This window comes from Cupressus sempervirens, chromosome 4 (genome assembly GCF_028749045.1).
Source record: "Cupressus sempervirens isolate cs-2001-9-10 chromosome 4, ASM2874904v1, whole genome shotgun sequence".
Classification (NCBI taxonomy): Eukaryota; Viridiplantae; Streptophyta; class Pinopsida; order Cupressales; family Cupressaceae; genus Cupressus; species Cupressus sempervirens.
Window position 1 is genome coordinate 541,829,785 of NC_143121.1, and position 14,836 is coordinate 541,844,620.

General features: G+C 41.3%; 1 protein-coding gene across 4 annotated transcripts in view; it reads right to left on the bottom strand.

Moving 5' to 3' along the window:
- Nucleotides 1-14,836, bottom strand: part of LOC149562330 (uncharacterized) — a 163,846-nt gene that overhangs the window by 48,559 nt on the left and 100,451 nt on the right. For all 4 annotated transcript variants that reach the window (XM_089825855.1, XM_089825853.1, XM_089825854.1 and 1 more), the window contains exons 7-8: nt 1,841-2,149; nt 1,533-1,623 (exon numbers count right to left, since the gene is read on the bottom strand). In XM_089825855.1, the coding sequence (XP_089681981.1) occupies nt 1,533-1,623; nt 1,841-2,149 (400 nt within the window). The remainder of the gene's footprint in view (nt 1-1,532; nt 1,624-1,840; nt 2,150-14,836) is intronic.

Here is a 14,836-nt window from a genome sequence, read left to right on the forward strand (position 1 = left end):
GTTAAATTGGATTATAACAATTATTTTTATATAATTTTGCGCAGAATCTCTGATAAAAGTTGATTTATTGGAGCTTTCTCCTTGGAAAATAATATCTAGGCATACCTAATTTGCAATAAAAAACAATTTAGCTTACTTTAAGTTGTTTTAAGTTATTATAAACAATATTTTTGGAGCACCACAGAGGGCAATGCAAAGGAAGGTAAGAAAAATAATCTCCTCACTCTTGCAAAGATTATAGAGAAAGATGATCCCATGAATCTCATAGTCATTGAAGCTGCTATAAAGTAATTAATCATGAAGGTTAAGAAGGGGCTCACTGAGAAAGAAGATATGGATACAATTTTCAAACAATTAGCTCCTCTCAACAGTTCTATTAAATCCTAATGGGCAGGTTCACACCACACAACTTGGTATGCAAAAAGGAATTATAAGGGTCATGACGCCTATGGATATCAACAGTAGAAGTGTCACAAAAATGATTTTATGGATAGCTATAGGCACTTCATACCAAAGTATGTGAGGAAGAAGAGGATGGGGAGGAGACGGAGAAGGACAGGAACAGCCAAACATTTTTACATTGCCAATTCTGCAAGAAAATATTGATGGCATTTCAGATGATAGGGCAAAAGGATTGCCTGCCAAAATAGATCCATGGAACCATTTACCATCCTTTTTACCTCTTCTTTGAAGGTACACCAAAAGCATAGAATAGTAAAATGAAACTCTCAACATAGCAAGGGTACTCTCTCAAGGAGAACAAGCCAATGACACATAACATAAAGAGTGGCTGTACAATTGTGGACATGACCTAATGCCCTACACGGGTTATTATTCTCCCCTCACTCAATCACCATGGCAATCTCATATTATCAAATTTCTTGTTGACCACTAATATGCTAAAGATGCCTTCCCTTGGCTTAAGAAAAGATTATGTGTCGTGGTTCTCAAATATGTTACTGTTGGTGATAAGTTAAAGGGGTTCTGATGGTCTCTTACTTTGTTTTGAGAATCTTAAAGTGTCATAGAGGAATGCTAGACTAATATTTGTGGTGCACATTTTTACAATTTCCCCACTCTAGGGAAAATCCACCATATAGAATACTACTAGTTAGCAATTGAAAAAGATATTACTACGTTTGTAAGAAAACATTCTAAACATTAATTGCTACATATATGCACACACAAATCACATCCATCTCTTCAATAGTATCCATCCAATCAACTATCTTAGTCATAGTTCACCAAAAGATTTGGTTTCTTTACTGTCACTAAGCAATCAACTTTTTCCACCGTATACTTAATACACGTTCCAGAATCAATCTACCAAAAACTCATCAATAAAAAATTATATGTTGACCCAACATGTAAACTGTCATCTTAGATATGAGTAAAGCAGTTTAGTTTTGTGCCAAAAATAATATATAGTCAAACTTAGAATTGAAAGATACTTTATGAACTAATATAAGCCTATCACAAAATACCTAAACTGAAACAAGAAGCAAGTTACCAAATTGGATTTGAAGGCATACCACGAAGAATTGTCTCCATGTTAGCATCGCATTTAGCAATCTGGCCGAGAAGTTCCTTGCTTTGAGACTGTTGTTGTGATTGGCCCATTATCTATGTAAAAAATTAACAAATGATAATAAACTACAATTTAATAAGAGTTGCAAGATTTTTCTTGTAACTTAGCTAAATGCAATTGGTGTTCCCTACATTTTTGGCCTATGTGCCTGGAGTAATCATAGAAGCTAAACAAAAAACATCACCATGTACAAATAAAATGATAGGAAATATTATAGACTTATACGTTGAGCCTCAAACCTATGATGCATACCAGATCTTCAATTAGTTTCTCACGTTTCTGAATGATAACTTTGATTGCAGCTTTTTTGTTATCACTGTCTATACGAGTATGGTTCTCTTGGATTCCATTTGGGAGCTTCTCATGGTCACCCATTGTATAATTTACAACATTCTGCTGAGAATTTAATGCATGCATATCATGGACCTTGTTATTCTGAGGCCTTACTCCATCAACAGCAGAGAAGGGCAGAAGACTATGTGTTTCTTCTCCACCCACCCTCATTCCATTCAGTGTAGCATCTTTAGTTATCCTGGCATTAACAGTTTCTTGACCAAGTCCCTATTAAAACGTTCGTAAGAAAAATAACTAATCAATGGAAAATGTAAAGAATATATCATGTGCTGCTACAGATACATTCAATTCAAATACAAATGTAACCAAAGTCAACCAGAAACATAAAATGTTGTATGTTTTCATGTTTAGGCCACTCTTGAGATATTCACTGTGTTTTTCCAAATAGTTAAAATCAATGGACCATAGTAAAAATGTTAAGTCATAAACATATATGCAACACGAAGCAAATTATCACACTATTCAACCAAATATTTCTAGAATAAATTGCCAACATATATTTACATTAATTAGATAAAAGAGTTATTACACAGCATCACAATTCCATGATCCAATTTTTGTGTCCCATCATAAGCTCTATTGGAATTTCAAAGTTATGTGATACATGTAGACTGTAACCATAAGAGCTCTTACATGTGCGTCAGTTGCCTTAACTACATTCAACAACATTAATATATATCAATAAAATAGCATGCATTCCATACCATTTTCTCTCTATCTGATGGAAATTTAATCAGTTTCTTATCGGATTCATGCAGGGGCACTAAACAAAAATCAGGACTAATCAGGGCACTAGTTGCCTCATCTTGACATGTTAGCATGTTTGATCTACTTAGAGTCGTGTGTTGAGTCATTTAGAATAGGTATGTCTATGTCTTAATAAGTCGTAGCATGTGGTGGCATAACTAAGGTGGCAATCCTTAAAGCTCACCTAGTCTTAAGCCACTTACGACATAAATTTTGCTTTAGTTTGTTTTATATTTAGGATGCTCGAGTATTTTGGCATGTGTCTAGTTGAAAGGAAAGAGCAAAAGCCAGAAAGAAACTTCAGTTAGCTTTGATGTGTCACAAAAGATGAAAAAGTTGCAAAGTTGCATCATTGCATAATGAAAAACTTTTGCAAGATTGAGCAAAATGCTGAGATATTACATGCAGTCAACTGAGACTGTTACATAATATTTTGGATTTCTTTCTTTATGGTTGTGGAGGCGTGATTCTTCAAAAGGGGTGATGACTCAGTCATGTAGAGAGATTTTTGGAGTAAAGAAGCATCAAAAACTGTGCTTATTCTGGTATTTGTGCTGTTCCAGTAATCTGTTTGACCTTGCATGCATTGGTAGAGGCTAGAAATCAGTTACATGTGATAGACCAGTCTGTTAGCTTTCATTTGGACTTGATTTGAAGATTTTAGCACAGACAGGTCTGGGAGCAGGCCATGGTGAGGGATTTAGATACAAATGGCTCCAACTTGCACTCTCATGGTTTGATCTCCACAGTCATTGGGGAACTCCTAATTGGACCCATGCCTTTTAAGATTTACACATTCGTTTGGTGTAAAATGCAGGGATTTGGAAGTAGTTTGATGCCCTAGTTAGACATAACAATTTGTCCACCTTTTGAACTGAATTAGGAACTTGAATATCTCGAACTGGATCTGGAGTTAGACACTCAACTTTTGGATTTAAGCATGTTTTAAGATTCTCTAAAAGTCCAAATCAATTACGAGGTGAGATTTCATCAATTTAGGAGTGATGCTTTGTAAAGGGAAGCCTAATTGGTGTTTTTAGGTCTCTGATCTTAGAGGATTTAAAGGTAGAAAGCTGTCTGGTGCAATTTTGAGACTGAGAAGTCTTTTATAACTTCATAAAGGGTATCCAAACCCATGTTTTGTTTTATAAGCCCTTCGGAAAGAGTGCGAGAAAAGTAGGAAAAACAGGGCTCATAGGGCTACTAGGAATCAAGCCTACAAAGTGGAATCATGCTTGCAGAGTTAGTGGGTGCTGAATCCATACCAAAATCTCTCTGATTAATACATTTCTATGGTATTCATGCAATTTCAAGAAGTTGGGATAAAGGGAATAGGTAGTTCTGAGGTTGGACTCAATTGCTCACTATCTTTGGTACCAAAGTATGTTGAATGGACATGTGAGGAGGAAAGGGCGTAGTGAGGGAGGTAATTGGGGGTGTTATGATAGGAGTCAGGAAATGAGCTTTCTCAAAAAATTTACCCATTGATGCATGAGACTTCTGATGTGGCCTTGTTGAGTGTTAGTTCCTCCTAGGTCTTGAATCTGCATCACAAACATTCATTGTAAAATTCTAGTTGCTTTACCAATCGGATCAAATTTACTTTTAGTATATTTTCCACAACTTGGTGTATATAAGATAAGATAAATTTATTAATGTCCAACAAGAGACCACCAAAAGAGTCTAAGGAACTGAAAGCTTACAACCGAGGAGACAACCAACAAGAGCACAAAACAGTGTCAAAGAAAGAGTGAGCAAGGAAGCAAAAGAAAAATTGCCAGGACAAGAACTAGGGATCCTTACTTGACAGGAAGAAGACCAGCACCGAAGGGTATGATCCAAGGTGAGCAAGAGCCCTGGACCATTGTTGAATATCACTAGAGGAGTAGCACTGCTGAGTGAACCCACTGCAAGATCTCACTGATCTGGAGTGGCAGGTGATAGAGGTACTAAACGGCCACTTCAGACCCCGTGTTGGAGAGTAGAGACAAGGGCGAGAAAAAAGCTGTGATCAACTAATTCAAGGTTTGATACTGAGGGAATAAGACCTGCAGAGTGTAGTCGCAGAGTTGCATGGTCTCGTGGAGGTATAGCACAAGGCATCGTTGATCCATGTATCTAAAAAAAAGTTAAGAGGGGCATGCAATCTCTGAATAGACAATAATATCTCCCTCTAATCTCGTAATAGATGGGGCATTGGAAATGAAGTAGGAGTTTGTGTCTGCCTCAACCGAGCTAAACAGTCGCAAATCTGACCCTTTCTATCAGTATGGTGATAAGGCTTAAATTGAAGCTGATGAGAGCCAACTCTCAAGGAACCCAAAGATATATGTAGGGTGTGACTCCAATGTTGAGACAAGTAGCCTGGGCGCTTACAATCCAATCTTATATATCCAAAAAGTCCTCAACATAAAAGGCCATCCTTGGACGTAACCCCCTAGGAGAATAACTCCAAGTCGTGATAATGTATTGTCTATAAAAATTCAAGTTTGACATGCTCGTTCAACTCCTTCTACAAGGGTTGGAGGTTAGCAAGAGCATGCAACAAAAATTGAAAGGGAGGGAGGTGATCAATCTTGATTCCAATTGATCACGGCATAGAAGTGTCCTAAGCATACCAATAATGGCCCCAAGTGGCCAGAGAAAAACTTGCGATAGCAACCGAGGAGCAATAAGCCAAGTAGGAGTATCTGTGGGGACCATCCACATAATCTAAAAATCACAAAGACGGTGAAGAAACAAATAAGATCAAAGATGGCCCAAAGCCTAAAGGGATGAGCCCCAAACTCAGCAAGAGTAACATTGTGCCGAGTGGACCGATGGCATCTGCTAATACCCCAGAGGAACAAAGTTAGGACCGACTCATCAAGTCCCAATCTGAGTCTAGGAGAGAAGGCTCCAAAACCACGAAACCATATAGCAATGTCGGTCTGACTAAGGAGTCCAAGAGGGAAAACTTAGATAAAGTGATGTCTAAAACATTGTCTCTCTAACATGGCATGTGAGCCTAACCCATTGCTAACTTTAGGCTAGATGGTGAATCTAAACCTAAAGCGAGGTCTAGAAAACTTAATCCCCTAGTAAGTGTAAGAAGAAGCAATCTCAACCTCTTGGCCTTGAAAGTAGAAATGGAGATGCGAGGTCTTCAAACAGTTGAAGACCATTACTCGAGTCTTGCCCAAATTCACAGGCTACCGTAAGTCACAAAAAGATGCTGACCCATCTAGAAGCCTTTAAAGACTCTCAAGAGAGGGGGCCAATAGAACCACATCGTCGACAAATAGGAGAATGGAGATTGGGATCTTAATCAAATAATAATCATCACCCGGGAGCAAAGAATCTCAAAGAAAGGCCTCAAGCTCATCAATATAGATGTCAAACAATATAGGGGAGAGAGAGCATCCATGCTTCACTACAATGGTTCTCTAGACAGTATCAAAGAAACCCTTGGGACTCATGAATCTAGGGACAACAGTCTCATATAACCTCATAATAGTTGTTAGTAAAGTCTCTGAAATCCCAATGTCTCTAAGCCTCTAAAAAAGGGCCACCTAGGAGAAGGAATTGAAAGCCTTACAAGAGTCCACAAAACAGCAATAGACTTTTGTTGAGCAGTGTCGAGCCTCCTCAATAATAGCCCATAGTGTCAAAATATGATCCATGGTCTGGTAATCAACTCTAAAACTGGCCAGGCCATTAGCCCAGCAAAGTCTCCTGTTGAGCTCTCTAGATAATATAGTGTTCAACGTTGTGGCATAAAGTTTGGCAAAGGTGTGCCCAATCATGAGGGTTCTATAGTTGTCAAGGTCAAAAGTCAATATAGTCTTATGGATCAAGTAGATCACATGCCTTGACCAAGAGTCAGGAAAGCCAGGGCACACCACCCTATTAAAAGTGTAGGAAGAGAGGAACCCAAGACTGAGATGTTGAGCTTGAACAGCTCACCCTGGAATCCCTCCTCATATGTCGCTCTGGTAAATCTCATAGATTAGACGACCTTGAAAATGTCACAAGGAGAGAATAAGTGGCAATGGAGAGGCAGGGTGAAGGGCAGGGCAAGAGAGGGGCAAAAGGGAAACTATGTATGACAAAATGTATGAGATTGTGTATAAGCATGTCACAAAGGGATCTACACTGCAACAAAATCAACTACTTTTAGCGAAGAAAGTAGAGGCAAGAAATGTGTAGCCGAGTATAAGAAGGGGAGTGAGCATCAAAAGCCAAACGCAAGGAGCAGTGAAAAGTTTTAAAGACATCTTCAAACTACTGGTTCATAGAACAAGTATTCTGACATTTGGAACTAAGGGAGGGGGCAGTGGAGTGGTGGCGAATGGAGGGAAGAGAAAACTCTCAAATCGCGATGGCCAATGAGCTGAACATAGAGGAAGCCTGGCTAAAATTAATGAAGCTATCAGGGGGGAAGAGCCATCTAAGATGGAGGATGAAGAGGTCACAATTGCTCTCAAACATGTGAAAATGGGTATGGTGATGGGTTGCAACAAACTACGGGTGGGAGAGGGGAAGTGGAGGATGGGAGGAAAAGAAAACCCTAAGGCTGAGGAGGGCTTGATTTGCCAAGTAAAGGTGGGAGATGATGAAATTGCAAATGGAGGGAATGAAGGAAGCAAAAGTGACCATAGTCCACAACGCTCACACCACCACAATAAGGCCAGCAAATAAAGAGCTCATATCCCGAAAAGACAGGTCCTTGAGAATCACCAAACCAAAGGACTCACAAAGATGGCGGAGGTGGTGACCATAGCAAGAAAGAGGTATGCGACAATCCTCTGAAAAGTGTTGAAGCCCCAGATTGGCAGGATCCGTCTCATAAGTACTAGTCGAGTCCAAACCACAATCATGAAGAGGAGTATGTAGATCTATAGCTCATGCATTAAAATCTTCTAAGATGATAATGCTGCCCATGGTCGCAAACTTGGAGAGGCATTCGTGCAAGTCCATAAAAGGGTCTTTATCCATCTCATAAGTACTAGTCGAGTTCGAACCACAGTCATGAAGAGGAGTCTGTAGATCTCTACCTTATGCATTAAAATCCCCTAAGATGATGATGCCACCAATGGCTGCGAACTTGGAGATGCACTCGTGTAAGTCCGTGAAAGGGTCTCTAAGCTTAAGGAGTTCCTTCACCTTCTGTTCCAAGCTCTTGAGCTTCCATTCGTGGGGCGAGTTTGGCTTCTTTTTTGTCATTGTCTTTTCCTCCTCCTTTGCTTCATGTCGTTCATAGATCTCTGCATTGGCTTCCCCACACCTATTCTGCGTGATTTTGTGACCAGTCTTGTTTGCGTTGTTTGTTGGTGAATGTGTGGCTTTGTCTTCTACTTCCCATTGTGTGTTTGACTCCCACTTTCGACTGAGTGTTCTGATGCCTTCCTGCTTGTTGTCTTTCTCATACACGCTGAGACTTTGGTGTTCTCCTGAGATTTTCATTGTTTTATGTCATTGTTGCATTCTCTTTTCATAGCTTGTACTCTCCTTATTTGTTGTTGTGGGTTTCACGGTTATCTTTTTCACACCATATCGTGTTGACAGTGGCTCTTTGTTGGGCTATGTTCTTGTTGGTTGTTGTTGGCTTCCTCATCTACTAACTCGGCTTTGCTATGTTTTGTGGTGTTCTATCTTTTAGTCCTCTTGCGATGGCTCGATTTGCTCCTTTTTTGATAGTGTTGTGGTTGGCTTCTCTTTAATTTCCTCTTCATCTCCTACTATGCCTGACTCCATTTTTGTGCTTGCTTCAACTGTTGTTCCTGCTCCTTCATTGACTTACCAATGCTTTTATGACAGAATGTTGAAGGTTGAGACTGAGAACCAATACCTAAGGGACACAGTCCAAGCACTTTCTAAGACCGTTGTTGCTATCAAACTATAGGTTGACTTAAACTCATCTACTCTTAGTAGTTTCTAAGCCACCCTCATTTCTGAAAATACTGACATCAAAGCTCACTTCGATACAATCATTGAGCAACTGGGAGATCTAGATACTTTTAAAGCTAAGCAAAATGAGCTAGCAGCCAAACACACTACACTTCTTTCTGAGACTGAATAGAAGGCCAAATCTTGGGCCTCAATTTGCACTAATTCTAACTCCACTCTTTTGTGGGCATGGAAAAGATTGTACAGGGGCAGATTACCAAGGAACATTGGCAGCATGCACGTGAACTTAACCTCAAAGTTTGGGGCCTAACAGTTTTCACAACTGATCCTCTGACAATGAGACAATCTTTTCTCTCCAATTAGTTGGGTATCTCAGATATCACTTTAGACGGGTGTTGGGTGGGACCGGATGGCAATCTTTTCATGCGGTTTCTCTCACTTATTGGCAGATTACGGGCTCTTAGATTGAAGAGGAAGCTTTTCCCTCTTCCTTCTAAGATCTTTCTGGATGAGGACCTTACTAGAGCACAGATTGCAAAGCTGAAACACTCTAAGGTTTTAGTGGTTGATGCGAGACGAGCTGGAAAGTGGGTCATGATCCATAACCTCAGAGTTCAGGATTCCTCTCCCAATGGTTGGGAAGCGAGACCAGTTCTCTTGGCCAATTGACGGCCTCACCAGCAGTCACATGGAGGAGAGCCTTTGTCCAGTTCTCTTCATGTCAACTATTGGAATGGTAATGGCGCCCTTTGGTTGTTACCCGGTTTGTTTGTGGATGCGGTCAGTTCAACAAATATTTTGGTAGTCGCGGAGACTCGTGAGAGTCTGGTTCACCCTCTTTCAAGGTTTCCTAGATACTAGTGGTTGTCTACTTGTAAGGTGGAGGTTCAAGCCTCAAGTGGTGTTCGTGGTTTTGGTGGCGTGGCTTGCTTGATCAAGGACAACCTCGTTAGTGCCACAACGATGGTTCACTTTGACACCTCGGCTAGATTTATGTGGATCCAGATCAGCCACACTGGTCAAAGTTTTAAAGACATCTTTCTTGTAGTCTGTTACTTTCCGCCAACCACTTCTCCTTAGGCGATACATAGTCCAATGGATGGAGATCCTTTCTTCGACTTGCATGAGTTCATCTCCAAGTTCTCAAGCTTGGGTGACATCATCATTTTGAGTGACTTTAATGCATAGACTAGATACCTTCACACCCCTCCATGACCGTACTTTTGACTTGACATGTATTCGGGAGACAAATCTTGCCTATATGGGTTTACAGCACCACTCTAACAACTACCTCGAGCCCCTCTCGTGCTATGGTTGCTATCTCCTTCAGCTCTGTGAGTCCTCAGACTTGCTCATTTTGAATGGTCTCCCCCACTTCTCGGGCTCAAAGCTCTTTACTTGTTGGCCCCATCATAGGGGTACGAGTGTGGTTGACTATGTTCTTTCACTAGCCTCTTTCATCCACTCGATTAATCGCTTCACCATCACCCGCCCCCTCTAATTGACCACACTATTCTTAGCCTTGTCTTCCACTTCACCCCCCAATCCTCCCCCCTTCCACTCCACCTTTCGCCCTTGCTTGCAAGTCCCCATACCTCTTTCTGTTTCTCTAAGTGTGATTGCTAGCTCTTCACCCTCCACCTCCAACGACTTCTCCCCCTGACCGCTTGTTGAATTTGGCCACTGGTATCTGGGAGTCTACCTTCCTCTCCATCCCTCACCACACTTGGCCTCATTTATCAAAATTCCTGACCTATGAACCAGTGGTATGATGACGATTACAAGTCTTCCCACTGCTCCCTACGTGCTTCCTTTGTTGTTCATTCCTCCTACACTTAGCCGCATTCCTCATACCACCACCTTCTCTGCCATAAGAAGTGGTTGTTTGTGGCTTCATAGTGTAGATCCCTCTGCAACAAGCTCATTCAAGACCCGAAAGCTTTCTTGTGTGTCGTTTTCCCCTGTTGCCACTCTTTGGTGTCCAATGCGTCCACTCTCTATGTTATCCTTGGCCATCTGCGCATTCACCCTACCCCTCCCCCCTGTCATCTGTTCACTATCTCCAGCGTTCGTGAGTTTGTCAGATTCATGACATGTAGTAGGTTGGTTGATGAAGACGGATTTCAGGCAGAGCTTTTTAAGCTCAGTATTCTGATTCTTTGCTCCTTTCTTCTGGTACTCTTCAACAGAGTGGTATGTACTAGGTTTCCTGATTCTTGGTCAACACATGTGATTTACCTGATCTACAAGTCCAGGTTGGTTTCGAACCCTAGCAACTATTGAACTACCATGATTGGACATACCTTTGCCAAGCTTTATGCCATAGTTCTAAACATTATTCTTTCTTGACAACTTGGCAGGCGGCAATGTCATGCTAGAGGGCGAGTTGGGTTTCATTCTGACTACTAGACTATGGATCACATCATGACACTGCGGGCTATCATTGAGGAGGCTAGACATCATGTTGTGAAAGTCTATTGTTGTTTTGTAGACTTTCATACGGCGTTTGACTCCATTCCTCGAGGGGGCCTTTTTCAGAGACTTAGAGACATTGGCACTTCAAATATTCTCTTGGCTGCAATCATGAGACTCTATGAGACAATGGTTGGCAGATTTATGAGTGCTTCTCCGATTCGATTCAAAGCACTATTGGGGTTAGCCCACTTTATTTAGTATCTACATTGATGAGCTTGAGACTCTTTTCAGAGAGGCCTTCTCGACTGATGGTTGCCACTTACACCAGGTTCTAATCTCCATTCTCCTCTTTGTCGATGATGTGGCTCTTTTAGCCTCCTCTCCGGAGTGGCTCCAGCGACTTATTGATGGGTTGGCCTCTTTTGGTGATCAAAGTCTGCTAGCGGTGAATCTGAGCAAGACTCAGGTTATGGTCTTTAACTGTTTGAAGACCTCTCATCTTCACTTTAGCTTCCAAAGTCGGTCGATCGAGACTGTCTCCCTATATACTTATCTTGGGTCAAGTTTTATGGCCCCCGATTTAGTATGAGACCTGCTCACTTGCCCAGGTTTGCCAAGGAGATGGGTTCCCTCGCCCTTCTTGACAGACAATGTTTCCAGCACCACTTCCAGGACGTCGAGTCCAAATTATCTCTTCTTGATTCGGATTGGGCCTCGGTTGAGCAAATCTAGACCCGTCTCCTCTACCAAATTATCCGATGTCACAGGTATACTCCACACAGTATTATCTTGGTTGAGTTCGCGGCGCATACTTTCAAGCTCAGTGCCATCTTTAATTTGGTCTGGTTCATCCACCGCCTTAGAGGCTTTGCGAACACTGTTAACAGTTGCCACAGATACTCCAACCTCGCCTACTGCTCTTCTGCTGATATTGTTAGCTCTGTGACTATGACTAGGGCTCCTTGTTGGAAAACCCAAGCTACTACTTTATTGAGCTCGATCGGGATTGACATTGATCGTCTCTCACCTTAACAATTCTCTTTGGATGCCCCGCCCATCTCCCATCTAGCCAGGAGTTGAATGGGCACGTCAGATTGGACATTTAAAAAAAATACATCACCACGACCTATATTAACCCCCTTGGGGGCCTGCGCTCGCAAATGGCCTTCTACTCACAACACTTTTTGGAGACCCAGGACGGGATTATTGTGCGTCCCTTTTACTTGAGTAGTCGTCGGTGTCATGCCCTCTGCATCTCTCTAGGTTCATTCAGAGTCGGCTCTCACCGGCTTCGATGCCAAACGGATCACCACCTCGCCAAAGACAATTGGGTCTACCACCTTTGCACTTTATCCGAGACTGAGACTGAGATACATTTCATCTTCAGGTGTTCTATTTACTATGAGATCAAAGGCAAGTTCTACTGTTTATTCAAAGATTGCAGATCCCTTGCAGCCTTTTTTCGGCTACCCTAACCTGCGACACTTGGTGCTCTACCTCTGCAAGGCTTCTCAACTCTGTGACCACACTCTACAGCTCATGTTTCTTAGAAGCCAAGCCTCGGATCAGCTCATGACCACCTTTTTCCCGCCCATGTCTCCCTCCAAGGGCACGAAGCAGTCGCTCACTGCACTTGTCTCCATCCTCACTAGATCCGTCAAACCTCGTTGCAGATTCATCAAACAACAGCACCCTTCCTCCAACTTTAGTCGGAGGTGATCCAAGATTCTTGATCGTTCAGGGTCGTATCTTTGGATGATGAATTACTTACTACTAAGAAAGGATGTTAGGCCTTCTCTTTTCTTTTGTTTCCTCTCCATTTTTTTTGTTCGCTCCTTCCTAGACATTGTTAGGTGTTCCAGCTGCGTTTCGCCACTCGATTGTACCCTCTTTGTCCCTTAGACCCTTTATTGGTCTCTTGTTGGACATTAATATCATTATCTTATCTTATCCTCAGCACCATGCATGACGTAAGGTGAAGAGGCTGGTGAAAAGTAGGAGACAACAACGAAGATATCTTTGCGACAAAGGCTAAGGCAACCAATATGGATCCAAAAGAATATAGCAAAGGTGTCAGAATGGACCACCAAGGTGGTACTGAAAATTCCATCTCTAATCAAGTAGACAACTTCCCCATATCCACATATAATACCAAAAGCAAGAACCTCCTCTCTACAAACTGACAGCCACTGGTACCTTGCATACCCAGGAAGAGTATGTACAAGACTCTACACAAACCTCCTCTCTACACACTAACAGTCACTAGTACTCTACGTACCCATGAAGACTCCGTACCAAGCTCTCATTAGTCTCAATGACGACCAAATTATCAGCAAACCCAACTGTATCATGAAAAAGACCAAGCAAGGACCCTAAAGAACCATTGTCATTCCAAATGTTAACAAGCAGAGAATTGGTGGAGGGTTTACACATGCCCAACTGTTGGCAAGACCATCATTTGGCATTGGAGGCTGGTCTCGATTCCCAACCACTAGGAGGGTTGTCACGAATAATCGCTCTAAGATTTTCAATAACCACTGATTTTTTGTTGTGCCTTGCCTCTACAACGAGACTCTTGGAGTGTTTCAGCTCTGTCATCTTTGATTTCGTGAGATCCTCATCTAGATAAATCTTAGTGGGAAGAGGGAACAACTTCCTCTTCACTTTAAGAGCCCAAAGGGTATCGGGTAGGGAGAGAAACTGGAGGTAGAGGGTACCATCCGGGCCAAGCCAACAAATACCAAGTTGATCAGGAAGGAGTATCCACCTGAAGTAGGGTATACAATGGAGAGAGGAAGACCCCAAACCCGTAGATTTAGCTCGCAAGCATGCCTCACATACTCATCATCAATTTTCCCTTCGACAATCTTTTCCACACCCAACACAATCAAGTGATATAGTTTATCAATTTGAAATTGATTGATTCTATGACTTCATTTTTAAACTAATTTAGTAGACTAGCCATCACTATCTTTCTATTCAATTCCATTGTTATTTTTATAGTCCCGACATCCTCTCACCTTGCCCATATCGAGAACTTGGTGATCATAAAGCGCTAGGATTTGAGCAATTGCATAAATGTCTTGTGGGTTTGAGCAAACAGCTTGCCAAGGATATTATAGTATCATATAACAGAGTGTCAAGTTGTGGCATGTCTATTTGTTTACTCCGTCATTTGATAATTTCTAGATTTTAAAATTAATGCAATGGTCATCCTAATGGAGACTGTGGTCACAATAGATTAATGATGCTATAAATAGGAGGTTGCTATTTACTATTCAGCATCATCTCTAAAGAATCTGCTCTCATTGTATATTTGCACCTTTAAAGCAGCTTTGTTTGATACTCAACATACTACCATTCATTTTTCTTATATTCAACGAAACCACTTTATCATGCTAGAGCTTCCAAAATATGGTGGTAATTCCACGTAAGCAATCTATTTAAATACAAAGTCTTACTGCATTTCAATCATGATATACAATAATTTCGTTACAGTGAAAGATGGTTCATCAAAATTGACTCCATGTTGACCTGTTTCTCATTCCCAAAACATGGTTACATAAGCGTGCACTACAAAAACATTAAATGCATAGAAATATAAGGTAAGAAAATGCACAATGAACAAGCCACAAAGCACAACTTTTCTAGAATGGTTTAAAGATGGGACAGAAAGGCTTTGCAAACCTACTTGTGTAGAAAACTCTTTAATTAAGTGCGCATAGTAGAGAAAAAATAGTACTGGGATAGGTGGCTTTCCAAGAATTTTTTATTTCACCCCTATGATTTTCACCTAGATAAAACGAGTGCAAATTGGACCATTCAAGCTTTACGGAGATGAGT